This window comes from Struthio camelus, chromosome 32 (assembly GCF_040807025.1).
Source record: "Struthio camelus isolate bStrCam1 chromosome 32, bStrCam1.hap1, whole genome shotgun sequence".
Classification (NCBI taxonomy): domain Eukaryota; kingdom Metazoa; phylum Chordata; class Aves; order Struthioniformes; family Struthionidae; genus Struthio; species Struthio camelus.
Genome location: NC_090973.1, coordinates 591,431 through 614,495, shown reverse-complemented (window position 1 = coordinate 614,495; position 23,065 = coordinate 591,431). Strand labels below are relative to the sequence as shown.

General features: G+C 70.8%; 3 protein-coding genes and 1 long non-coding RNA gene across 5 annotated transcripts; 2 read left to right on the top strand and 2 right to left on the bottom strand.

The window, feature by feature from the left end:
• The first annotated feature begins 588 nt into the window (after positions 1 to 588).
• LOC138063615 (uncharacterized) lies at positions 589 to 2,230 on the top strand. Its single transcript, XR_011137116.1, has 2 exons — positions 589 to 1,548; positions 2,035 to 2,230. It is a non-coding gene; the product is annotated as an uncharacterized lncRNA (long non-coding RNA).
• A 458-nt stretch (positions 2,231 to 2,688) lies between these two features.
• PRODH2 (proline dehydrogenase 2) lies at positions 2,689 to 8,663 on the bottom strand. The gene is given in 11 exon segments (XM_068923238.1): positions 2,689 to 2,990; positions 3,085 to 3,154; positions 3,156 to 3,174; positions 5,484 to 5,594; positions 5,680 to 5,846; positions 5,940 to 6,086; positions 6,178 to 6,258; positions 7,763 to 7,840; positions 7,957 to 8,077; positions 8,154 to 8,356; positions 8,446 to 8,663. Coding segments are annotated over 11 exon segments (1,368 nt in total). The 5' UTR covers positions 8,647 to 8,663; the 3' UTR covers positions 2,689 to 2,820.
• Positions 8,664 to 11,142: 2,479 nt separating this feature from the next.
• On the top strand, positions 11,143 to 12,078 carry LOC138063520 (uncharacterized; the record flags this gene model as incomplete). Its single annotated transcript, XM_068923134.1, is given in 5 exon segments — positions 11,143 to 11,178; positions 11,180 to 11,593; positions 11,595 to 11,813; positions 11,816 to 11,887; positions 11,929 to 12,078. Coding segments are annotated over 5 exon segments (891 nt in total), but the record flags the coding sequence as incomplete, so codon positions are not given.
• An 80-nt stretch (positions 12,079 to 12,158) lies between these two features.
• LOC138063573 (eukaryotic translation initiation factor 3 subunit C) lies at positions 12,159 to 22,835 on the bottom strand. 2 transcript variants are annotated; one of them, XM_068923213.1, is made up of 21 exons: positions 22,745 to 22,835; positions 20,138 to 20,243; positions 19,918 to 19,983; positions 19,644 to 19,833; positions 19,436 to 19,561; positions 19,272 to 19,326; positions 19,086 to 19,198; positions 18,879 to 19,006; positions 18,647 to 18,794; positions 18,444 to 18,547; positions 18,218 to 18,359; positions 18,018 to 18,143; positions 17,844 to 17,937; positions 17,578 to 17,765; positions 17,263 to 17,487; positions 14,303 to 14,666; positions 14,055 to 14,214; positions 13,872 to 13,937; positions 12,622 to 12,709; positions 12,371 to 12,533; positions 12,159 to 12,283 (listed from the first exon to the last, which is right to left on the bottom strand). In XM_068923213.1, exons 2-21 carry the CDS (start codon positions 20,233 to 20,235, stop codon positions 12,195 to 12,197), a joined length of 2,733 nt encoding a protein of 910 aa, XP_068779314.1. In that variant the 5' UTR covers positions 20,236 to 20,243; positions 22,745 to 22,835; the 3' UTR covers positions 12,159 to 12,194. The 2 variants fall into 2 exon arrangements, with proteins under 2 accessions (XP_068779314.1, XP_068779316.1); XM_068923215.1 differs by having other exon boundaries at positions 18,444 to 18,541.
• Between the last annotated feature and the right edge of the window lie 230 nt (positions 22,836 to 23,065).

The window sequence follows — 23,065 nt, the reverse complement described above, 5'->3', positions numbered from 1 at the left end:
GAAGCGCAGCCGTTAGCGCGGCTCGCCCGGAGCAAACCTGGCCGAGCGGAGCGGCGGCCGCCGCCGGCCTGAGGGAGACGAGGGATGAAGCAGCCTCGGCGCCGCCGCCGTTACCTCTCCGCCACGCCTCACGGCTCCTGGCGGGCGGCCGTCCCCCGCGGTCACCTCGGCGCCGCCGCCGCCATTACCTCTCCGCGACGCCTCACGGCTCCTGGCGGGCGGCCGTCCCCCGCGGTCACCTCGGCGCCGCCGCCGCCATTACCTCTCCGCGACGCCTCACGGCTCCTGGCGGGCGGCCGTCCCCCGCGGTCACCTCGGCGCCGCCGCCGCCATTACCTCTCCGCCACGCCTCACGGCTCCTGGCGGGCGGCCGTCCCCCGCGGTCACCTCGGCGCCGCCGCCGCCATTACCTCTCCGCCACGCCTCACGGCTCCTAGCGGGCGGCCGTCCCCTGTGGTCACCTCGGCGCCGCCGCCGCCATTACCTCTCCGCGACGCCTCACGGCTCCTGGCGGGCAGCCGTCCCCCGCGGTCACCTCGGCGGCGCCGCCGCCATTACCTCTCCGTGACGCCTCACGGCTCCTGGCGGGCGGGCGGCCGTCCCCCGCGGTCACCTCGGCGCTGCCACCATCGCCCTTGAAGGTGACAGCAATGGCCGACGGGTTTCATAACCCGCGCCCGGGGTCCTGGCGGATGAGGGAGAGCGCCGAGGGCTCCATCTTGCCTCTTCCCCCCTCATCCGGCGGGAGCAGCCGCCGCCATCGCCTCCCTCGCGCCTCGCTGACAGGAGGCGCCACGCGCTGAGGAGGCGCCGCTGTTGCTAGGCAGACTCCGCGCTTCCCGCCGCTCTGATTGGCTGAGGAGTGCGGGAGAGGCGCGAAAGCGGCTGTTGGCCCCGCCCCCCTCCCGCCCGGCGCGTGCGCCGCCGCTGTTGCTAGGCAGACTTCGCGCTTCCCGCCGCTCTGATTGGCTGAGGAGTGCGGGAGAGGCGCGAAAGCGGCTGTTGGCCCCGCCCCCCCTCCCGCCCGGCGCGTGCCGCGGCCGTTGGCCCCGCCCCTCCCTCCCCGCCCGGTGCCCGCGCGGCCGCTGTTGCTAGGCAGACTCCGCGCTTCCCTCCACTCTGATTGGCTGAGGAAGGGGGGGGGAGGAAAGAGGCGCGAAAGCGGCCGTTGGCCCCGCCCCCCCGCGCTTGCGCGCGCGCGCGTGAGGCGACCGCCGCCGCCTCAGCGCTTTCCCGCCTTTTTCCGTGTGGGGAAGGGGAGCGGCGGCCATTTTGTAGCATGAGGGAAGGCCCCCCCCCCCCATCTCCCCATCCCCAAACCCAGAACCAGCTCCTTCCTTCCTCCACTCCCCCCACCCCGGCCATGTTCCTGCTGCCCCGCAGGAGGCGCCAGGGCTGCGGTGACGGAGCTGGGCTCCCGCCGCCCGGCATCGCTGCCTCCCTGCCGGGATGGAGCCCCGCCGCCCCGCGGGGTCCTGCTGCGTCCAGGTCGCTCACCTGCCGCCGCGAGGATGGGGCTAGAGCAGCCCGGTTGCCTGAAGGAAGCAGGTAAAGCGCGGCCCGGCCCCGGCTGAAAGGCGGTTCATCTGGCCGGGGCAGCACGTGGCGGCTCTGCCCGCCCTCCTGTCACGGCGCCAAGCCCAGCCGCGGGGCTCCCGGCCTCCCCCGTGACTCATGCCGCCGCTTGGCTTCACAACAAAGTCCCTGAAAAGCCGCAGCTGCCTCGGGAGGAAGCCGCCGCCGAGGAGGGAGGGAGGGAGAGACGGCGAGACGAGCTGGCCCCGGCCAAGCGAGCGGCGCCAGCTCCTCCCGCTCCCGCTTTTCCCCCCGCGGACTCGCGAGGGCCAGAGGGTGCCAAGCTCGGCTGCTGGAGCAGCTCGGTCCGTCTCCGCCAGGCCTGGGAGAAGGGGAGCCCCACGGAGGCCGGGCCCGGTGCCGTGGGGAGCGTCCCCGCGGAGGACCAGCAGCCCCCGCCCCTTCGCCGTGTCCCCGCTGCGCGAATAAACATTAACCCCCTTTTTCCTCCCGAAACAGGACTTTGCCTCCCCGCCACGGGGCACGACACCCGCTCTGTGCCGGAAGGCGGGGAGAGAGCAGGGCCGGAGGCGCCCCACGGGTGGCCAGCTTTGCTATCCGCCCGCCGCCCACCCCGTCGTCCCGGTTGCCGGCGGGATTTCCCATCGATAAACCCGTTCCGGGGAGTCGAGTGGAGCGAGACATGCTTTATTGGGGTGGGGACGCGCGCGCGGCGCGGCGGAAGAACAGCCGTTTCCCCCCAAAACGCCGTCACCCGCCTTCCCCGCCTCCTCCGGCAGCGCGGTGCCCCCAGGGTGGTTCCTCCGGGGCCCCTCCGGGAGCCTTCTGCCCCCGGAGCGGCCCCTTCCCTGGTCCCTCTGGGAGCCTCGCGCCCCCGGAGCGGCTCCTCCAGGGCCCTTGGAGGAGCCTGGCGGCCCGCAGCAGCCCCGGGGCGGCTCTTCCGGCGCCTCGCGCCCCCGGAGCGGCTCCTCCAGGGCCCTTGGAGGAGCCTGGCGGCCCGCAGCAGCCCCGGGGCGGCTCTTCCGGCGCCTCGCGCCCCCGGAGCGGCTCCTCCAGGGCCCTTGGAGGAGCCTGGCGGCCCGGAGCAGCCCCGGGGCGGCTCTTCCGGCGCCTCGCGCCCCCGGAGCGGCTCCTCCAGGGCCCTTGGAGGAGCCTGGCGGCCCGGAGCAGCCCCGGGGCGGCTCTTCCGGCACCTCGCGCCCCCGGAGCGGCTCCTCCAGGGCCCTTGGAGGAGCCTGGCGGCCCGCAGCAGCCCCGGGGCGGCTCGCTCGCGGCGGCGGCGGCTCAGGGCCGGCGCAGGAGGCGGCGGCGCAGCTCGCGGCGCAGCAGCTGCCGCTCCCGGCGGACGCCCTGCAGCACGCTCTGGTTCTCCTGCGCCCGCCGCACCAGGTAGGGCAGCACCTCCTCGGGCGCCCCGTACGGCACCGACTTGTACACGGCGTAGCCGGCCCGGCCTGCCGGGAGCGGCGGGTTTTGGGGAGGGGGAAAGGGCGGAAACGGTGCCGAGGGGAGGAGGAGCGGGGGGACGGGGAGGCGGGGGGCACCTACCCAGCGCCAGCGAGACGTGGTCGCACATGCCCAGCAGCTGCCCGAAGCAGACGCTGGGGCCCGGCCGGGGGGATGCCCAGCTCCTCCATCCTGCCCGGCCCGGGGAGCGGGGGCGGGAAACCGGGGCGGTTCGGGGGGCAAACGGGGCGGTTTGGGGGGAAACGGGGTTGTTTGGGGGCAAACGGGGCGGTTTGGGGGCAAACGGGGCGGTTTGGGGGAGGCAACGGGGCGATTGGGAAGGAGAAACGGGGGTGATTGGGGGAGGAAACGGTTATTGGGGGGAACTTGTTTGGAGAAGCTCTTTTTTTTTAGAAAAATGGGGTTGCTTGGGGGGAAACGGGGTGATTTGGGGGAAGAAACGGGGTTAATGGGGAAACGGGGATGGCTGCAGAGGGAAAGGGGATGCTTGGGGGCAAACAGGGTTATTTGGTGAGGGGAAACGGGACGATTTGAGGGGGAACAGGGCGGTTTGGGGGGAGAAAGGGGCGACTTGGGAGAAGGGGGCGATTCGGGGTGAAACAGCTTCTTTGAGGGAAAAACAAGAAAACGGGGTTGTTTATTTGGGGGAACGGGGTTGGTGGGAAGCAATGGAGTTTATTGGGGAAAGCGGGGGTTGTTTGGGGGCAAGCGGGGCTGTTTAAGGGGACATAGGGCTCCTTTGAGGGGAAAAGGGGTTAGTCCTGGGGGAAACGGGGGGAGCGGCAGGGCGGGGAGCGTTTGGGGCAGAAGGGGCGTATTTGGGGGGCAACAGGGTGACGGGAAGAGGGCGATGTGGGGAAAATGGGTTTGTTTGGGGGGAAACGACTGTATTCGGGCAGGGAACAGGCTTATCGGGGTGGGGAGCAGGCCGGTCGGGGGAACGGGTGTCACGGGGGGGGGAAACGGGGTTATTGGGCGGCCGGGGGTTATTTGTGGGGGCGACGGGGTTATTTGTGGAGAGAAAGAGGGGTATTGGGGGGAAAGGGGATTGTTTTGGGGGGGAACTGGGGTTGTTGGGGGGGAACTGGGGTTGTTGGGGGGGAAGGGGGTTATTTGTGGGGGGAAATGAGATTATTTGTGGGGGGAAATGGGGTTGTTTGGGGGGAAATGGAGTTATTGGGGGGGAAGGAGGTTATTGGGGGGGAAGGGGGGTTATTTGTGGGGGGGAAATGAGATTATTTGTGGGGGGGAAATGGGGTTGTTTGGGGGGAAATGGGGTTGTTTGGGGGAAATGGAGTTGTTGGGGGGGAAATGGAGTTATTTGCGGGGGGAAATGGGGTTGTTTGGGGGGAAATGGAGTTATTGGGGGGGAAAAAGAGGTTATTGGGGGGAAGGGGGGTTATTTGTGGGGGGGAAATGAGATTATTTGTGGGGGGAAACGGGGTTGTTGTGGCAACAGGGGTTGTTTGTGGGGGGAAATGGGATTGTTTGGGGGGAAATGGAGTTATTTGCGGGGGGAAACGGGGTTGTTCGGGGGGGAAATGGGGTTTTTTGGGGGAAATGGAGTTATTGGGGGGGGAAAGGGGGTTGTTGGGGGGAAGGGGGGTTATTTGTGGGGGGAAATGAGATTATTTGTGGGGGGGAAATGGGGTTGTTTGGGGGGAAATGGAGTTATTGGGGGGGAAGGAGGTTATTGGGGGGAAGGGGGTTATTTGTGGGGGGAAATGAGATTATTTGTGGGGGGGAAATGGGGTTGTTTGGGGGGAAATGGAGTTATTGGGGGGGAAGGAGGTTATTGGGGGGGAAGGGGGTTATTTGTGGGGGGGAAATGAGATTATTTGTGGGGGGGAAATGGGGTTGTTTGGGGGGAAATGGGGTTGTTTGGGGGAAATGGAGTTGTTGGGGGGGAAATGGAGTTATTTGCGGGGGGAAATGGGGTTGTTTGGGGGGAAATGGAGTTATTGGGGGGGAAAAAGAGGTTATTGGGGGGAAGGGGGGTTATTTGTGGGGGGGAAATGAGATTATTTGTGGGGGGAAACGGGGTTGTTGGGGGGAAACGGGGTGTTGTGGCAACGGGTTGTTTGTGGGGGGTAATGGGATTGTTTGGGGGGAAATGGGGTTGTTGGGGGGGAAATGGAGTTATTTGCGGGGGGAAACGGGGTTGTTTGGGGGGGAAACGGGGTTGTTTGGGGGAAATGGAGTTATTTGCGGGGGGAAACGGGGTTGTTCGGGGGGGAAACGGGGTTTTTTCGGGGAAATGGAGTTATTGGGGGGGAAGGGGGTTGTTGGGGGGAAGGGGGGTTATTTGTGGGGGGAAATGAGATTATTTGTGGGGGGAAATGGGGTTGTTCGGGGGGGAAACGGGGTTGTTGGGGGGGCCGGGGGCTATAGGGGGGTTATTTGCGGGCAGCAACGGGGACGATGGGAGGCGAAGCGGGTTTTGGGGGCGAAGCGGGTTTTCGGCAGGGGGGGGGCCGCACCTGCGGGCGGCGTGCAGCACCGACTCCTCGTTGTGGCTGGCCACCATGAGGCCGAAGCGGGGGCCGCGCCGCGCCGCCAGCTCCAGCCCCAGGTCCAGGCAGCGGCGGTAGCTGCGGGAGAGGCGGCCGGGCCGGGGTGGGGGCCCAGGCGTCCGGCCGGGCCCTCCCCCCCCCCCGCCCCCCCGCCCGCCGCTACCTGCTGTCGGTGCGCTGGCGCGTGGGCTGCAGCGGGTCGGGGGCGCCCCGCTCGCGCGCCCGCCGCCGCTCCTGCTCCAGGTAGGCGCCGCGCACCAGCTTGACGCCGAAGCAGAGCCCCCGGCCCGCCGCCGCCTCCGCGTCGGCCGCCATCCGCGCCGGCCCGTCCTGCGGGCCGCCGGGGTTGGGGCCGTGAGCGGCGCCCCCCTCCCGCCGCCTCCTCCCCGAGGTTCGGGGCAGAGGGGGCACCCCGCCCCCTACCTGCAGGTAGGCCTGGTAGGTGTTCCAGACCCACGGCTCGGCCCCGTTGTGGCGCGCCGCCAGCGCCAGCGCCGCCAGGCTCAGCGCCGGGTTCAGGTGGGCCAGCTCGGCGTCCAGCAGCACCCGCACGCCCCCGTCCGCCGCCCGCTGCCGGGGTGGGACGGAGCGCGGTGAGACCCCCACACACGCCCCACCGCGCCTGCGGCCCTCTTCGGGGCGGAGGCGGCGAGCCCCTCACCTGGGCGACGGCGTCGAGGCGGCGCAGGGCGGCCCCCAGGTGCCGGTTCTCGGCCGGGCTCAGGCAGGCGAAGGTCGGCTCCTGCGGCGGTTCGGGGAGGGGGGGGGGGGTGACACGGGGGACACCCCCGGTGGCCGGGGGGGAGGGGATGGGGGAGACCCCTGCCCAATGGGGGGGGATGGGGACACCCCCATGGGGATGGGGATGCCCCGGGGGGGACAGGGGACGCCATGGGGGGGTGACATGGGGACAGGGGACACCCCCATGGGGATGGGGCTGACACGGGGGGGACAGGGGATGCCATGGGGGGGTGACACGGGGACAGGGGACACCCCCAGGGGGATGGGGCTGACACGGGGGGGACAGGGGACGCCATGGGGGGGTGACACGGGGACAGGGGACACCCCCAGGGGGATGGGGCTGACACGGGGGGGACAGGGGACACCATGGGGGGGTGACAGGGGGACAGGGGATGCCATGGGGGGTGACATGGGGACAGGGGACACCATGGGGGGTGACATGGGGACAGGGGACACCCCCATGGGGATGGGGCTGACACGGGGGGGACAGGGGACGCCATGGGGGGGTGACAGGGGGACGGGATGCCATGGGGGGTGACATGGGGACAGGGGACACCCCCATGGGGATGGGGCTGACACGGGGGGGACAGGGGATGCCATGGGGGGGTGACACGGGGACAGGGGACACCCCCAGGGGGATGGGGCTGACACGGGGGGGACAGGGGACGCCATGGGGGGGTGACACGGGGACAGGGGACACCCCCAGGGGGATGGGGCTGACACGGGGGGGACAGGGGACACCATGGGGGGGTGACAGGGGGACAGGGGATGCCATGGGGGGTGACATGGGGACAGGGGACACCATGGGGGGTGACATGGGGACAGGGGACACCCCCATGGGGATGGGGCTGACACGGGGGGGACAGGGGATGCCATAGGGGGGTGACATGGGGGCAGGGGACGCCACGGGGGGGTGACATGGCGACAGGGGACACCCCCATGGGGATGGACAGGGATGACACGGGGGGGACAGGGGACGCCATGGGGGGGTGACATGGGGACGGGATGCCATGGGGGGTGACATGGGGACAGGGGACACCATGGGGGGGTGACATGGGGACAGGGGACACCCCCATGGGGATGGACAGGAATGACACGGGGGGGACAGGGGACGCCATGGGGGGGTGACGGGGACAGGGGACACCATGGGGGGTGACATGGGGACAGGGGACACCATGGGGGGTGACATGGGGACAGGGGACACCCCCATGGGGATGGACAGGAATGACACGGGGGGACAGGGGACGCCATGGGGGGGTGACAGGGGGACAGGGGACGCCATGGGGGGTGACATGGGGACAGGGGACACCATGGGGGGTGACATGGGGACAGGGGACACCCCCCCATGGGGATGGACAGGGATGACACGGGGGGGGACAAGGGACACCCCGTTGGGGTGACACAGAGGACAGAGGACACCCCTATGGGGGGGACGGGGATGACAGGGGACACCCCCACGGGCCGGGAGGGGGGGGTGACACAGGGGACGCCCCCCCCCAACTCACCTCCCCGGCCATGACGGCCGCCAGCCGCTCGGGGCTCAGGGGGGTCCCCGGCTCGGCCAGCCGCTGCGACACCGTCTCCTGCGGCAGCGCGGGGGGGGGACACACACACACACACACGTGTCGGTGGGTGGGGGGGGTCCCGCCGCCCGCCTGCGTCCCCCCCCGTCCCCCCCGACGTCCCCTCCGTCACTCACGCAGAGCCGGGCGCTCATCAGGGCCGTCACCTTGAGCTGCATCATGGCGCGGGGACCGGTGGCGGCCGCCAGCTCGGCGCAGCCCAGCGCCGCTGCCAGGTTGGTCTCGTAGCGCCTCTCCCTGCGGGCGGGCGGTTTGGGGACGGGGCGTGGGCGCCGTGGGGACCCCCCCCCCGCCCCCCACCCCCGCCACCTACCCGTCCTCGTCCTCCCGCTGCCGCCCGGCGGCGTCCTCCAGCGGCAGCGCCAGCATGGGCCGCAGGCCCAGGGCCCGCAGGCGGCCCGCCGCCGCCGCCAGCTCCCCGGGGCTGCCGCCGCCCACGAACTGCCCGTAGAGCGAGGCGCGCAGCAGCCCGCCCCACAGCCGGGCCCCCAGCGCCCGCCGGCCCACCGCCAGCACCTGCGCGCGGCCCCCCGACTCAGCCGGCCGCCCGGCGGTACGCGGCTGGGCCGGGGGGGGGGGAGGACGGCGGGGTGGGGGGCGCTCACCGTGCCGGCGTGCCGCACCAGCCCCGGCGCGGCGCACAGACGCAGCACCAGCAGCGCCCGCGCCAGCTCCCGCCCGCTCTTCAGCCGGAACGCCGCCCCGTCTTCGAAGTCCGAGGGGGCGAGGTGCGCCGGAGGGGGACAGCCGCCGGCCCCCCGGCCCGCCGCCCGCCGCGCCCAGCGCGCCCCGCCGCCAGCCAGCATCGCCCCCGTCGCCGCCGCTCGGACGAAGGTCGCCGCCGGGCGCAGGTGCCGCGCGGTGAAATCGGTCCCCCCCCCCTCCCCCCGCGGCACTCATTAACTCGGGGGCCCGAATCCGCCCCCGAATCGGCCCCCGCGGCGCCGGTTCGCTCCAGTCCCGAATCGGCCCCCGCGGCACTGATTAACCCGGGGTCCCGAATCGGCCCCCGAATCGGCCCCCGCGGCGCTGATTAACCCGGGGTCCCGAATCGGCCCCCTTCGGCCCCGAATCGGCCCCCGAATCCGCCCCCGCGGCACTGATTAACCCGGGGTCCCGAATCGGCCCCCTTCAGCCCCGAATCGGCCCCCGAATCGGCCCCCGCGGCACTGATTAACCCGGGGTCCCGAATCGGCCCCCGAATCGGCCCCCGCGGCACTCATTAACCTGGGGTCCCGAATCGGCCCCCGAATCGGCCCCCGCGGCGCTGATTAACCCGGGGTCCCGAATCGGCCCCCTTCAGCCCCGAATCGGCCCCCGAATCGGCCCCCGCGGCACTGATTAACCCGGGGTCCCGAATCGGCCCCCTTCAGCCCTGAATCGGCCCCCGAATCGGCCCCCGCGGCACTGATTAACCCGGGGTCCCGAATCGGCCCCCTTCGGCCCCGAATCGGCCCCCGTGGCGCTCATTAACCCGGGGTCCCAAATCCGCCCCCTTCGGCCCCGAATCAGCCCCCGAATCGGCCCCCGTGGCGCTCATTAACTCGGGGTCCTGAATCCGCCCCCTTCGGCCTCGAATCGGCCCCCGAATCGGCCCCCGCGGCACTCATTAACCCGGGGTCCCGAATCGGCCCCCGAATCGGCCCCCGTGGCGCTCATTAACCCAGGGTCCCGAATCCGCCCCCTTTGGCCCCGAATCGGCCCCCGAATCGGCCCCCGTGGCGCTCATTAACCCAGGGTCCCGAATCCGCCCCCTTTGGCCCCGAATCGGCCCCCGAATCGGCCCCCGTGGCGCTCATTAACCCAGGGTCCCGAATCCGCCCCCTTTGGCCCCGAATCGGCCCCCGAATCGGCCCCCGTGGCGCTCATTAACTCGGGGTCCCGAATCCGCCCCCTTCGGCCTCGAATCGGCCCCCGAATCGGCCCCCGTGGCGCTCATTAACCCGGGGTCCCGAATCCGCCCCCTTCGGCCCCGAATCGGCCCCCGAATCGGCCCCCGCGGCGCTGATTACCCCGGGGTCCCGAATCCGCCCCCTTCGGCCCCAAATCGGCCCCCGAATCGGCCCCCGCGACGCTGATTACCCCGGGGTCCCAAATCCGCCCCCTTCGGCCTCGAATCGGCCCCCGAATCGGCCCCCGCGATGCTGATTACCCCGGGGTCCCGAATCCGCCCCCTTCGGCCCCGAATCGGCCCCCGCGGTGCTGATTTGCTCCGGTGCCGAATCCGCCCCCTTTGGCCCCAAACCTGCCCCTGCTGCACTGATTCATTCGGGACCCAAAACCGCCACTTTCAGCCCCAAACCCGCCCCTGGGACTCTGATTCACTGGGGCCCCAAGTCCGGGCCACTGACACTGATTCATTCGGGACCCAAAACCGCCCCTTTCGGCCCCAAAACGGGCCCTGCTGCACTGATTAACCTGGGGTCCCGATCCCGCCCCCTCCAGCCCCGATCCCGCCCCCTCCGGCCCCGATCCCGCCCCCTTCAGCCTCGATCCCGCCCCCTCCAGCCTCGATCCCGCCCCCTCCGGCCCCAAACCCGCCCCCTCCGGCCCCGATCCCGCCCCCTCCGGCCCCGAACCCGCCCCCTCCAGCCCCAAACCCGCCCCCTCCCGGCCCCGATCCCGCCCCCTCCGGCCCCGAACCCGCCCCCTTCGGCCCCGATCCCGCCCCCTTCGGCCCCGAACCCGCCCCCTCCCGGCCCCGATCCCGCCCCCTCCGGCCCCAAACCCGCCCCCTTCAGCCTCGATCCCGCCCCCTTCGGCCCCGAACCCGCCCCCTCCCGGCCCCGATCCCGCCCCCTCCGGCCCCGATCCCGCCCCCTCCCGGCCCCGATCCCGCCCCCTCCCGGCCCCGATCCCGCCCCCTTCAGCCTCGATCCCGGCCCCCTTCGGCCCCAAACCCGCCCCCTCCCGGCCCCGATCCCGCCCCCTCCGGCCCCGATCCCGCCCCCTCCCGGCCCCGATCCCGCCCCCTCCAGCCTCGATCCCGCCCCCTCCAGCCCCGATCCCGCCCCCTCCAGCCCCGATCCCGCCCCCTTCAGCCTCGATCCCGCCCCCTCCGGCCCCGAACCCGCCCCCTCCGGCCTCGATCCCGCCCCCTCCCGGCCCCGATCCCGCCCCCTCCAGCCTCGATCCCGCCCCCTCCAGCCCCGATCCCGCCCCCTCCAGCCCCGATCCCGCCCCCTCCGGCCTCGATCCCGCCCCCTCCGGCCCCGAACCCGCCCCCTCCGGCCTCGATCCCGCCCCCTCCCGGCCCCGATCCCGCCCCCCTCCGGCCCCGAACCCGCCCCCCTCCGGCCCCAAACCCGCCCCCCACATCCCCGAACCCGCCCCCCTCCGGCCCCGATCCCGCCCCCTCTGGCCCCAAACCCGCCCCCTCCCGGTCCTGATCCCGCCCCCCACGTCCCCGAACCCGCCCCCTCCCGGCCCCAAACCCGCCCCCTCTGGCCCCGAACCCGCCCCCTCCCGGACCCAAACCCGCCCCCTCCGGCCCCGAACCCGCCCCCTCCGGCCCCGAACCCGCCCCCTCCGGCCCCGAACCCGCCCCCTCCGGCCCCAAACCCGCCCCCTCCCGGACCCAAACCCGCCCCCTCCGGCCCCAAACCCGCCCCCTCCGGCCCCGAACCCGCCCCCTCCGGCCCCGAACCCGCCCCCTCCCGGCCCCAAACCCGCCCCCTCCCGGACCCAAACCCGCCCCCTCCGGCCCCAAACCCGCCCCCTCTGGCCCCGAACCCGCCCCCTCCCGGACCCAAACCCGCCCCCTCCGGCCCCAAACCCGCCCCCTCCGGCCCCGAACCCGCCCCCTCCGGCCCCGAACCCGCCCCCCACGTCCCCGATCCCGCCCCCTCCGGCCCCGAACCCGCCCCCTCCGGCCCCAAACCCGCCCCCTCCGGCCCCGAACCCGCCCCCTCCGGCCCCAAACCCGCCCCCTCCCGGCCCCGAACCCGCCCCCTCCGGCCCCGATCCCGCCCCCTCCCGGCCCCAAACCCGCCCCCTCCGGCCCCGATCCCGCCCCCTCCGGCCCCAAACCCGCCCCCTCCGGCCCCGATCCCGCCCCCTCCCGGCCCCAAACCCGCCCCCTCCCGGACCCAAACCCGCCCCCTCCGGCCCCGATCCCGCCCCCTCTGGCCCCAAACCCGCCCCCTCCGGCCCCGATCCCGCCCCCCACGTCCCCGAACCCGCCCCCTCCGGCCCCGAACCCGCCCCCTCCGGCCCCGAACCCGCCCCCTCCCGGACCCAAACCCGCCCCCTCCCGGCCCCAAACCCGCCCCCCACGGCGCCCCACAGAGCAGAGCGGAGCCGAGCCGAGCCGAGCGGAGCCGAGCCGAGCCGGGCGCCTCTTTTATTGAGCGCCTCAGTAGTTGGAGGAGCCGCGCTCCTGCTGCCGGTAGCCGCCGCGCCGCAGGTAGCCGCCGTCGCCCTTGCGGTAGCCGTCCTTCTGGTCTGCGGGGCCCGAGAGGCAGGTGAGGAGGCGGGGGGGGGGGCAGGCCGTGGGGCAGGCCGTGGGGCAGGGGTGGGGGAAGGCCTCACCGCGGAAGTAGCCGCCGTAGGAGCCCTGCTTGTGGTCGAAGACGCGCTCGTTGTTCTCCACCAGGTTGCCCAGCTTCTCGGCCAGCTGCAGCGCCAGGTTCTGCTGGGCCGTGGGCTCCGTGCGGTGCATCATCACCGTCTGCGTGGGCTGGTCCAGCGAGGCCTGCCCGGGGCCGGGGCGGGGGTCAGGGCTGCCCCACGGCGCGCCCCACGGCGCCTGCCCCCCCCCCCCACCTCCCGGCCCCGCGCACCATCAGCTCCTCGTTGATGATCATCTTGCTGATGATGCTGTGCACCGTGGGCAGGTCCAGCTGGAACATGTCCGCCAGGATCTCCATGCTGGCGGTGAGTCGGGGGGGGAGGGAGGGGTCAGCCCTGGCCACGCCCCCCAGCCACACCCCTCCCAGGCTCCGCCCCATCCCTAGCTCCACCCCCTGGCTCTGCCCCCATACGTGGTACTGCTCTCTCCAAGGTTCTACCTCCCAAGCTCCACCCCCATGTAGCTCCACCCCCTCCCAGACCCCACCCTCACACATGGCCCCACCCCTTCCCAAGCTCCACCCCTTCCAGATCCCGCCCTCATACATGGCCCCACCCCTCCCAGACCCCCCCATACATGGCTCCACCCCCTCCCAGGTTCCATCCTCATGTGTGGCCCCACCCCTTCCCAAGCTCCACCCCTCCCAGACCCCCGCTACATGGCCCCACCCCTTCCCAAGCTCCACCCCCTGCCCAGTTCCACCCTCATACATGGCCCCACCCCTTCCCAAGCTCCACCCCCTCCCCAGTTCCACCCTCATACATGGCCCCGCCCCTTCCCAAGCTCCACCCCCTCCCCAGTTCCACCCTCATACATGGCCCCACCCCTTCCCAAGCTCCACCCCCTCCCCAGTTCCACCCTCATACATGGCCCCACCCCTTCCCAACCTCCACCCCCTCCCAGGCTCCACCCCATATATGGTTCTGCTCCCTCCTTGGCTCCACCCCATGTGGCTCCACCCCCACACAGCTCCACCCCCTCCCAGACACCACCCTCATACATGACCCCTCCCCTTCCCAAGCTCCAGCCCCCCAGGCTCCACCCCCACATGTGGCTCCCCCCTCCCAGGCTCCACCCCCAGACATGGCCCCACCCCTTCCAAAGCTCCAGCCCCTCCCTGGCTCCCTCCCCAGCCTGGCTCCACCCACTCACTGGCCCTGCTGCCATGTGTGGCTCCACCCCCCATGGCCCAACCCCAACTGGCTCCACCCACTCCCTGGCCCCTTACATGGTTCTGCCTCCTCCCAGGCTCCACCCCTACATGTGGCCCCTGCCCCTCCCTGTCTCCACCCTCTCCCAGGCCCCGCCCCCTCCCCTGTGACTCCACCCCACCTGCCTCCAGCCCCCTTCCCCAGCTCCACCCCCAGCCTCCTCAGCTCCCCCCTCCCTGTGGCCCCGCCTCCAGCCTCCCCAGCCCCGCCCCTTTCCCATGGCCCCGCCCCCAGCCCCGCCCAACATCACCTAATGGAGTCGTAGACGCTGCTGTAGGTGAACAGGTAAGTGCGGAGCGACTCCTCCTGGATCTTCCTATGGGGGGGGGGACCACCACAAAATGAGGGGTGCCAGAGGAGTGGCAGCAAGCCCCACCCCCTGCCCTCCAAGCCCCGCCCTCTCCCTCCAAGCCCCGCCCTTCCCCAGACAGACCTGACCAGCATGGTGCGCACTTTGTCGGCCTCGGGGAAGAGGTCCCACACCTTGCCGTTCATTTTCTCGTTGACCACGAAGCGGTGGCACGTGCGCCAGTCGCCCATCTTCATGGCCTTGGAGGCGGCCACCACGTGCTCCCGCATGGACTCGGGGGGCCCTGCGAGGGACGGCGACGGGGTGAGCGGGGTTGGGGTGGGGGGGGGTGTACGGCAGCAGGGGGGGCGGGGGGGCCGCCGGCGACCCACCCAGCAGGGGCTGGCGCTCGCCCACGCGCAGCTGGTGGTGGAACTGCTTGCTGATCATGCGGCGGCGGGCGTCGAACTCGTGGGCCGCCATGTAGGGGATCTCCAGCAGCATGGCCGACACCAGGTAGACGCACTCGAGCAGCTCCAGGTTGATGTGCATGTGGAAGGGCACCTGGCGGCGCTTCTCGATCTTCTCCTGCTCGGCGTTGCGCTCCTGCAGGCTGCGCATCAGCAGCCCCTGGCCCAGCAGCTCCTTGGCCCGCCCGCTCGACTGGATGTCCAGCAGCGCGTTGTGCGCGTCCTTGATCATGCCCTCGCGGAAGGCGCAGATGCCCAGCTGCACCATCGTCCGGTTGTACAGGATCTGCCGGGCGGCGCGGGGTGAGAGGGGCCGGGGCGCGCGGGGGTGGGGAGGCTTGGGGGGAGGTCAAGGAGGGACACGAGGGGTCCACAAGGACCTGGGGGAGGGACAAGGAGGGACCCAGAGGACCACAAGAACCTGCGAGGTGACAGCAAGGAACATGAAGGATCCACGAGGATTGGTGGGGGGAACAAAGAGGAACAGGAAGGACCCACAAGGACCTGGGGAAGGACAAGGAGGAACCCAGAGAACCACAGGGACCTGAGAGGTGACAGGGAGGACCACGAAGGACCCACAAGGACCTGGGGAAGGACAAGGAGGAACCCAGACAACCCACAAGGACCTGAGAGGTGACAGGGAGGACCACGAAGGACCCACAAGGACCTGGGGAAGGACAAGGAGGAACCTAGAGAACCCACAAGGACCTGAGAGGTGACAGGGAGGGACACGAAGGACCCACAAGGACCTGGGGAAGGACAAGGAGGAACCTAGACAACCCACAAGGACCTGAGAGGTGACAGGGAGGACCACGAAGGACCCACAAGGACCTGGGGAAGGACAAGGAGGAACCCAGAGAACCACAGGGACCTGAGAGGTGACAGGGAGGACCACGAAGGACCCACAAGGACCTGGGGAAGGACAAGGAGGAACCTAGACAACCCACAAGGACCTGAGAGGTGACAGGGAGGACCACGAAGGACCCACAAGGACCTGGGGAAGGACAAGGAGGAACCCAGACAACCCACAAGGACCTGAGAGGTGACAGGGAGGGACATGAAGGACCCACAAGGACCTGGGGAAGGACAAGGAGGAACCTAGACAACCCACAGGGACCTGAGAGGTGACAGGGAGGACCACGAAGGACCCACAAGGACCTGGGGAAGGACAAGGAGGAACCCAGACAACCCACAAGGACCTGAGAGGTGACAGGGAGGACCACGAAGGACCCACAAGGACCTGGGGAAGGACAAGGAGGAACCCAGACAACCCACAAGGACCTGAGAGGTGACAGGGAGGACCACAAAGGACCCACAAGGACCTGGGGAAGGACAAGGAGGAACCTAGACAACCCACAAGGACCTGAGAGGTGACAGGGAGGACCACGAAGGACCCACAAGGACCTGGGGAAGGACAAGGAGGAACCCAGACAACCCACAAGGACCTGAGAGGTGACAGGGAGGACCACGAAGGACCCACAAGGACCTGGGGAAGGACAAGGAGGAACCCAGACAACCCACAAGGACCTGAGAGGTGACAGGGAGGACCACGAAGGACCCACAAGGACCTGGGGAAGGACAAGGAGGAACCCAGACAACCCACAAGGACCTGAGAGGTGACAGGGAGGACCACGAAGGACCCACAAGGACCTGGGGAAGGACAAGGAGGAACCTAGAGAACCCACAAGGACCTGAGAGGTGACAGGGAGGGACACGAAGGACCCACAAGGACCTGGGGAAGGACAAGGAGGAACCCAGACAACCCACAAGGACCTGAGAGGTGACAGGGAGGGACATGAAGGACCCACAAGGACCTGGGGAAGGACAAGGAGGAACCTAGACAACCCACAGGGACCTGAGAGGTGACAGGGAGGACCACGAAGGACCCACAAGGACCTGGGGAAGGACAAGGAGGAACCCAGACAACCCACAAGGACCTGAGAGGTGACAGGGAGGACCACAAAGGACCCACAAGGACCTGGGGAAGGACAAGGAGGAACCTAGACAACCCACAAGGACCTGAGAGGTGACAGGGAGGACCACGAAGGACCCGCAAGGACCTGGGGAAGGACAAGGAGGAACCCAGAGAACCACAGGGACCTGAGAGGTGACAGGGAGGACCACAAAGGACCCACAAGGACCTGGGGAAGGACAAGGAGGAACCTAGACAACCCACAAGGACCTGAGAGGTGACAGGGAGGACCACGAAGGACCCGCAAGGACCTGGGGAAGGACAAGGAGGAACCCAGAGAACCACAGGGACCTGAGAGGTGACAGGGAGGACCACAAAGGACCCACAAGGACCTGGGGAAGGACAAGGAGGAACCTAGACAACCCACAAGGACCTGAGAGGTGACAGGGAGGACCACGAAGGACCCGCAAGGACCTGGGGAAGGACAAGGAGGAACCCAGAGAACCACAGGGACCTGAGAGGTGACAGGGAGGACCACAAAGGACCCACAAGGACCTGGGGAAGGACAAGGAGGAACCTAGACAACCCACAAGGACCTGAGAGGTGACAGGGAGGACCACGAAGGACCCGCAAGGACCTGGGGAAGGACAAGGAGGAACCCAGAGAACCACAGGGACCTGAGAGGTGACAAGGAGGACCACGAAGGACCCACAAGGACCTGGGGAAGGACAAGGAGGAACCCAGACAACCCACAGGGACCTGAGAGGTGACAGGGAGGACCACGAAGGACCCACAAGGACCTGGGGAAGGACAAGGAGGAACCTAGACAACCCACAGGGACCTGAGAGGTGACAGGGAGGAGCACGAAGGACCCGCAAGGACCCGAGAGACGACAAGGAGCGACACGGGAGAGAGCCGCAAGGAGCCGGCGCGGGCAGGCGACGAAGGGGGGGGGGGGACGCGGGGACACCTGCACGGGCGGGTCGGCGTGGTGGATGTTGTCCTGCAGGTGGGACATGAGCATGAGGTCGCGGGCCTGGTACCAGCGGCTGTGCAGGGCGTGGTGGTAGATGTGGCAGAGGATGGCGCAGGTGCGGATGCGGTCCGTGCGGTCCTTGGCGTAGATGTACTTGCAGAGGCGCTCCATGAGGGCCGCCGAGTCCTCGCCCTCGTTCTCCGCCTGATCCGCTTCCGACTGTGCGCCCGCGACACCCGCGGGGGGGAAGAGGAGGAGGTCAACACCCGGCCGGGGCGTCCCCGCCCCGCCGCCCGCGTCCCCGCCCACCTTGGAGTCGCCGGCGGGGCCGCGCTGCCGCTGGTGCGCCTTGTAGTCGAACTTGTAGTAGGTGTGGAGGACGCGGCGGAGGAAGACGCGGCACAGCTCCTCCGTGGTGCCCTTCTCCTGCAGGTAGCGCTGGAGCCGGGCGATGATGCCGCACACCCGGCCCTCGTCCTTCAGGTGGTCCACGTACTCTGCCGGCAAACGGGCGTCGCGCCGCCGCTTCGGTTGCGCGCGCCCCCGCCCGGCCGGCCGCCCGGCCGCCCGCTCACCTTGCGAGTGCGGGTCCGTGTTCTGCATGATCTTGGTGAACTCCTCGTCCATGCGCTCCACCAGCGTGAGGATGCAGCCGCGCACGCGGTAGGGCTGTACGGGCGACACGCGTGCGGGGTGAGCGGCGCCGTGGGGCAGGACGGTCCCCAACTCACCCCACCCCGAGCGGGCACCTGCTCCGGGTTGGACAGGTTCTCCGACTCCTCCACGATGTTCTCGCCGATGAAGATGTCCGGGTTGGCGAAGAGGATGTCCAGCAGCTCCTCGATGCAGTCCAAGCACTTCTGCCACATCTCGGGCTGGCGGCGGGACGCGCCGTCAGGCCCCCCGCCCCACGCCTGCCCCACGGCCGCGGCCCCCCCCCGCCCCACACCTTCATGTAGGTGGCCAGGTTGGGGTTGTAGTCGTAGAGCGACGCGATGATGTTGAACTTGATCTTCACCTCCAGCGCCACGCCCAGGTTGTTCTCGTTGGCGATGCTCACCAGCAGCTGCAGCAGCTCGATCTGCGCCGCCCTGCGGCCCCCCGCCCCGCCCCGGGGCGTCAGCGCCGCCGCCCCACAGCTCCCAGCCCCACAGCTCCCAGCCCCACGGCCTCACCGGTCCGTGCCCTTCTTGCCCCGAGCCTGCAGGATCTCGTTGAGCTTCTTCACCACCACGGCGTGGTTGATCTCCGTGCCTTTGGCGAACATCTTAGGCTTCTCCTGCCGCACCGCCGGGCAGGGGGGATTAGCGGGGCGGGGGCGGCTCGGCCCCACGGCGGCCCCACGGCGCGGCCCCCCCCCCGCCCCATAGCGCCTCACCTTGACCAGCGGCACGCCGCCCTTGACCTTCTCCCACTCGCCGCCCTCGTTGTCCTCGTCCTCGTCCTCGTACTTGCGCGCCTTGCGGTCGTGCTTCTTCTTGGCCTTCTCCTCCCGCTTCTTCTCGCCGCTTCTCTTGTCCTCGTCCCTGCGGGTGACGGCGCGGGGGGTGAGGGCCCAGGCGGCCGGGCGGGCGAGGGGCCCAGGCGTCCGGCGGGAGCGACTCGCTCACTTCTTGAGGAACTTGGACGCCAGCAACGTGTATTTGCCTTCGTCCTCGTCCGACTCCGAGTCGGTGTCCGAGTCGGAGGAGCCCCAGTCCTCGTCGTCGTCCGACTCCTCTTCCTCGTCTTCGTCCGCCTGCCGAAGCGGCGGGGGTCAGGGTGCCCCAGAGCATGCTGGGAACCCCACCCCCCACCCCAAAAGGGCGCCGACTCACGTCCATCTTCTTGAAGAAGCGGCTGCGCCCGTCGCCGCCCGACTCCTTCTTCTTGAGGAAGACGGCGGCGCTGACGCCTTCGTCGTCCTCGTCCTCCGACGACGAGGTGGAGCCTGGCGGGGCGGCAGAGCGGGCGTCATGGCGGCCCCCCGCCCCACGCCCCCCCCCCCCCCGCCCCACACTCACCCTCCGAGTCCCGGCTCCTCTTCTCCTCGTCCTCGTCCGCCGACTGTTCCGGGTTCTGCGGGCGGGGGGGGGGGGGCACGACGCGGTCACGGGGCCGGGCGGACGCCGAGGGCCCGCCCCACGGCGCCCGCCCCACGGCGCCGGCCCCACGGCGCCCGCCCCACCTGCTTGTAGCTGGCGATGTGGCTCTCGTAGTCGCGGTTGTACTTGCGGATCTTCTGGCGCAGGGTGCTCAGCGCCTTGGCGTTGTTCTTGTTCATCTTCTTCTTGCCCTCCTTGTCCTCCCAGAGCTGTGGGGCGAGGCGGCGCCGTGGGGCAGAGCCGCCGGCGCCGCCCCCACTCCCCCCCACCCCCCCCGCCCCGCCGCCCCACCTCGTTGAGGTAGTCCTCGAGGTCGGCCAGGATGCGCACGTAGAAGCGGGGGACGCCCTCCTTGTCCACGATGCTCTTGGCCTTGCCGTAGGCCTTGCCCAGCAGCTCAAACTCCTCCAGGCACTTGGTGACGTCGCGGATCTTCATGGCGTTGCGGATGGTCTTGATGAGGTTGGTGAGCTCCTCGAAGCTGCGGGGGAGGGGGGCGGGCTCAGCCCCACGGCGCGGCCCCACGGCGCGGCCCCCCGGCGCGGCCCCCCGGCGCGGCGCTCACCGCTTGTCCTTGGCGCTGCGCACCACCCGCTTGGTGTCCTCCTCGTCGTCGCTGAGCAGCAGCGGCCTGCGGGGCGACGGGCGGGCTGGGCGGGCTGGGCCCCACGGCGCCCGCCCGCCCCACGGCGCCCGTCTGCCCCACGGCGCCCGCCCCGCCCCACGGCGCCCGCCCCGCCCCACGGCGCCCGCCTGCCCCACGGCGCCCGCCCGCCCCCGCTCACTTGCTGTAGTTGCCGCCGGCCGGTTTGGCCACCAGCTCGTCGCCCGAGACCGACGACTCCGACTCGCTGTCCGAGCCCGTGGTGAAGAAGCGCGACATGGCGGCGGCTTGGGGGGGGGGGGAGCGGCGGGGGGGGTCAGCCGGGCTGGCCCCACACCGCCTGCCCCACACCAGCCCCACACCGCCTGCCCCACACCAGCCCCACACCGCCTGCCTCACACCAGCCCCACACCGCCTGCCCCACAGCACCTGCCCCACACCGCCTGCCCCACACCAGCCCCACACCGCCTGCCTCACACCACCTGCCCCACACCAGCCCCACACCGCCTGCCCCACGGCGCCTGCCTCACACCAGCCCCACACCGCCTGCCCCACACTGCCTGCCTCACACCAGCCCCACAGCCTGCCCCACACCACCTGCCCCACGGCACCTGCCCCACACCGCCTGCCTCACACCAGCCCCACACCGCCTGCCCCACACCGCCTGCCTCACACCAGCCCCACACCGCCTGCCCCACACCAGCCCCACAGCCTGCCCCACACCGCCTGCCCCACGGCGCCTGCCTCACACCAGCCCCACACCGCCTGCCCCACACCGCCTGCCCCACAGCCTGCCTCACACCGCCTGCCCCACACCGCCTGCCTCACACCAGCCCCACACCGCCTGCCCCACACCGCCTGCCCCACACCAGTCCCACACTGCCTGCCCCACACCGCCTGCCCCACACCGCCTGCCACACAGCCTGCCCCACACCGCCTGCCACACAGCCCCTGCCCCACACCGCCTGCCTCACACCAGCCCCACAGCCTGCCCCACACCGCCTGCCGCACAGCCCCTGCCCCACACCGCCTGCCCCACACCAGCCCCACAGCCTGCCCCACGGCGCCTGCCTCACACCAGCCCCACACCGCCTGCCCCACACCGCCTGCCTCACACCAGCCCCACACCGCCTGCCTCACACCGCCTGCCCCACACCAGCCCCACACCGCCTGCCCCACGGCGCCTGCCTCACACCAGCCCCACACCGCCTGCCCCACACCGCCTGCCCCACACCAGCCCCACAGCCCACCCCACACCGCCTGCCCCACACTGGCCCCACGGCCTGCCCCACACCACCTGCCCCACACTGGCCCACCCCACATGGCCTGCCCCACACCAGCCCCACACAGCCTGCCCCATACCCTGCCCCACACTGCCCTGTCCCACACATTGTGCCGCACACCAATCCCACGGCCTGCCCCACATCCTCTGCCCCACACTGCCCCCCACAGTCCGTCCCACACCAGCCCCACACTGCCTGCCCCATACCAATCCCGTGGCCTACGCCACCCCGGCTCTACGAGGCCCTGCCCCACGCCAGCCTGCCCCGTAGCCTCCACCAAGGCCTGCCCCACGGCAGCCCCACAGCCCACCCCACACCACCTTCACACAGCCTGCCCCACGCATTCCTGCCTAGCCCCACACAGTCCTGCCTAGCCCCACAACCCACCCCCCACTGCTCAGCCCACCCCACGGCCCTGCCCCACCCCACAACGTCCAGCTCACCCCACAGCCCTGCCCCACCCCACGCATCCCGCCCCATGGGACCTGGCCCACCTCCCACACCCAGCCTGCCCCCCGGCCCAGCCTGCCCCACGGCCTGCCCCCCAGCCCAGCTTGCCCCACACACAGTGTTTCCTACAGCCCCAGCCCCAGCCCCACACATCCGTCTTTCTTAACCGTGATTAGCTGGCACAGATGCCGCTGCCTGCCCCATAGATGCTGCCCCTCAGGCCCCACAGATCCCCCAGCCCCACAGATCCTCTTCCTTAACCCCACAGCTACCCCTGTACCTGGCCCCACAGATCCCCCAGCCCCACAGATCCTTCCTCTCGGCCCCACAGCTCCTCGAGCCCCACAGCTCCTCCCTCTCAGCCCCACAGTTCCTCATCCCCGACCCCACAGATTCCCCCCCCCGGCCCTACAGATCCCCCAGCCCCACAGATCCCCCGGCCCCACAGCTCCTCCCTCCGGCCCCACAGATCCCCCAGCCCCACAGATCTCCCGGCCCCACAGCTCCTCCCCCCGGCCCCACAGATCCCCCGGCCCCACAGCTCCTCCCTCTCAGCCCCACAGTTCCTCATCCCCGACCCCACAGATTCCCCCCCCCGGCCCCACAGATCCCCCGGCCCCACAGATCCCCCAGCCCCACAGATCCTCCCTCCAGCCCCACAGATTCCCTGGCCCCACAGATCCCCCAGCCCCACAGATCCTCCCTCCAGCCCCACAGATCCCCCGGCCCCACAGATCCTCCCTCCAGCCCCACAGATTCCCTGGCCCCACAGATCCCTCAGCCCCACAGATCCCTCAGCCCCACAGATCTCCTAGCCCCACAGCTCCTCGAGCCCCACAGCTCCTCCCCCCAGCCCCACAGCTCCCCCAGCCCCACAGATCTCTCTCGCGGCCCCACAGCTACTCCCCCCGCTCAGCCCCATGGCCCGTCCAGCCCCACAGACGGTCCCTAGACCCCCCCGCTCCCCCCCCCGCACCCAGCCCCACAGCTCCCGCCGGCCCCCCGAGACCCCCCAGCCCCACAGCTCCCCCCCCCACCGCGGCCTCCCCCCTCACTCGCACGCGGCGGCGGCGGCTGCTGCTGTCCGGGCCGAGCTGCGCCACGCAGAGACTGCGCCTGCGCGGCGGCAGTGACGTCAGCGCCGCCGCCCGGGGAGGGGGGTGGGGTGACAGGAGCGCGCGGGGGGCGACGGGAAATGGAGTTCCGGGCGCGCGCGGGGGGCGACGGGAAATGTAGTCCACGGCTTAGGCGCTGCAGAGCCCCGCCCCCAATGATACGTCAGACCAAAGGGCGGGGGCACGGATTTATTAGCTCCGCCCACAGCCCTGCCAGGGGGCAGAGCCGGGGCTCCTCCTCGCCGTGGGTCCCAGGGCTCC

Coding starts and splice junctions, on each gene's coding strand:
- LOC138063573 (XM_068923213.1), bottom strand. CDS start 20,235: ATGTCGCGCTTCTTCACCACGGGCTCGGACAGCGAGTCGGAGTCGTCG. Junction 18,795..18,878: donor GCGTCCAAGTTCCTCAAGAA/GTGAGCGAGTCG, acceptor CGTCACCCGCAG/GGACGAGGACAAGAGAAGCG. Junction 18,360..18,443: donor GGCAAGAAGGGCACGGACCG/GTGAGGCCGTGG, acceptor GGGGGGCCGCAG/GGCGGCGCAGATCGAGCTGC.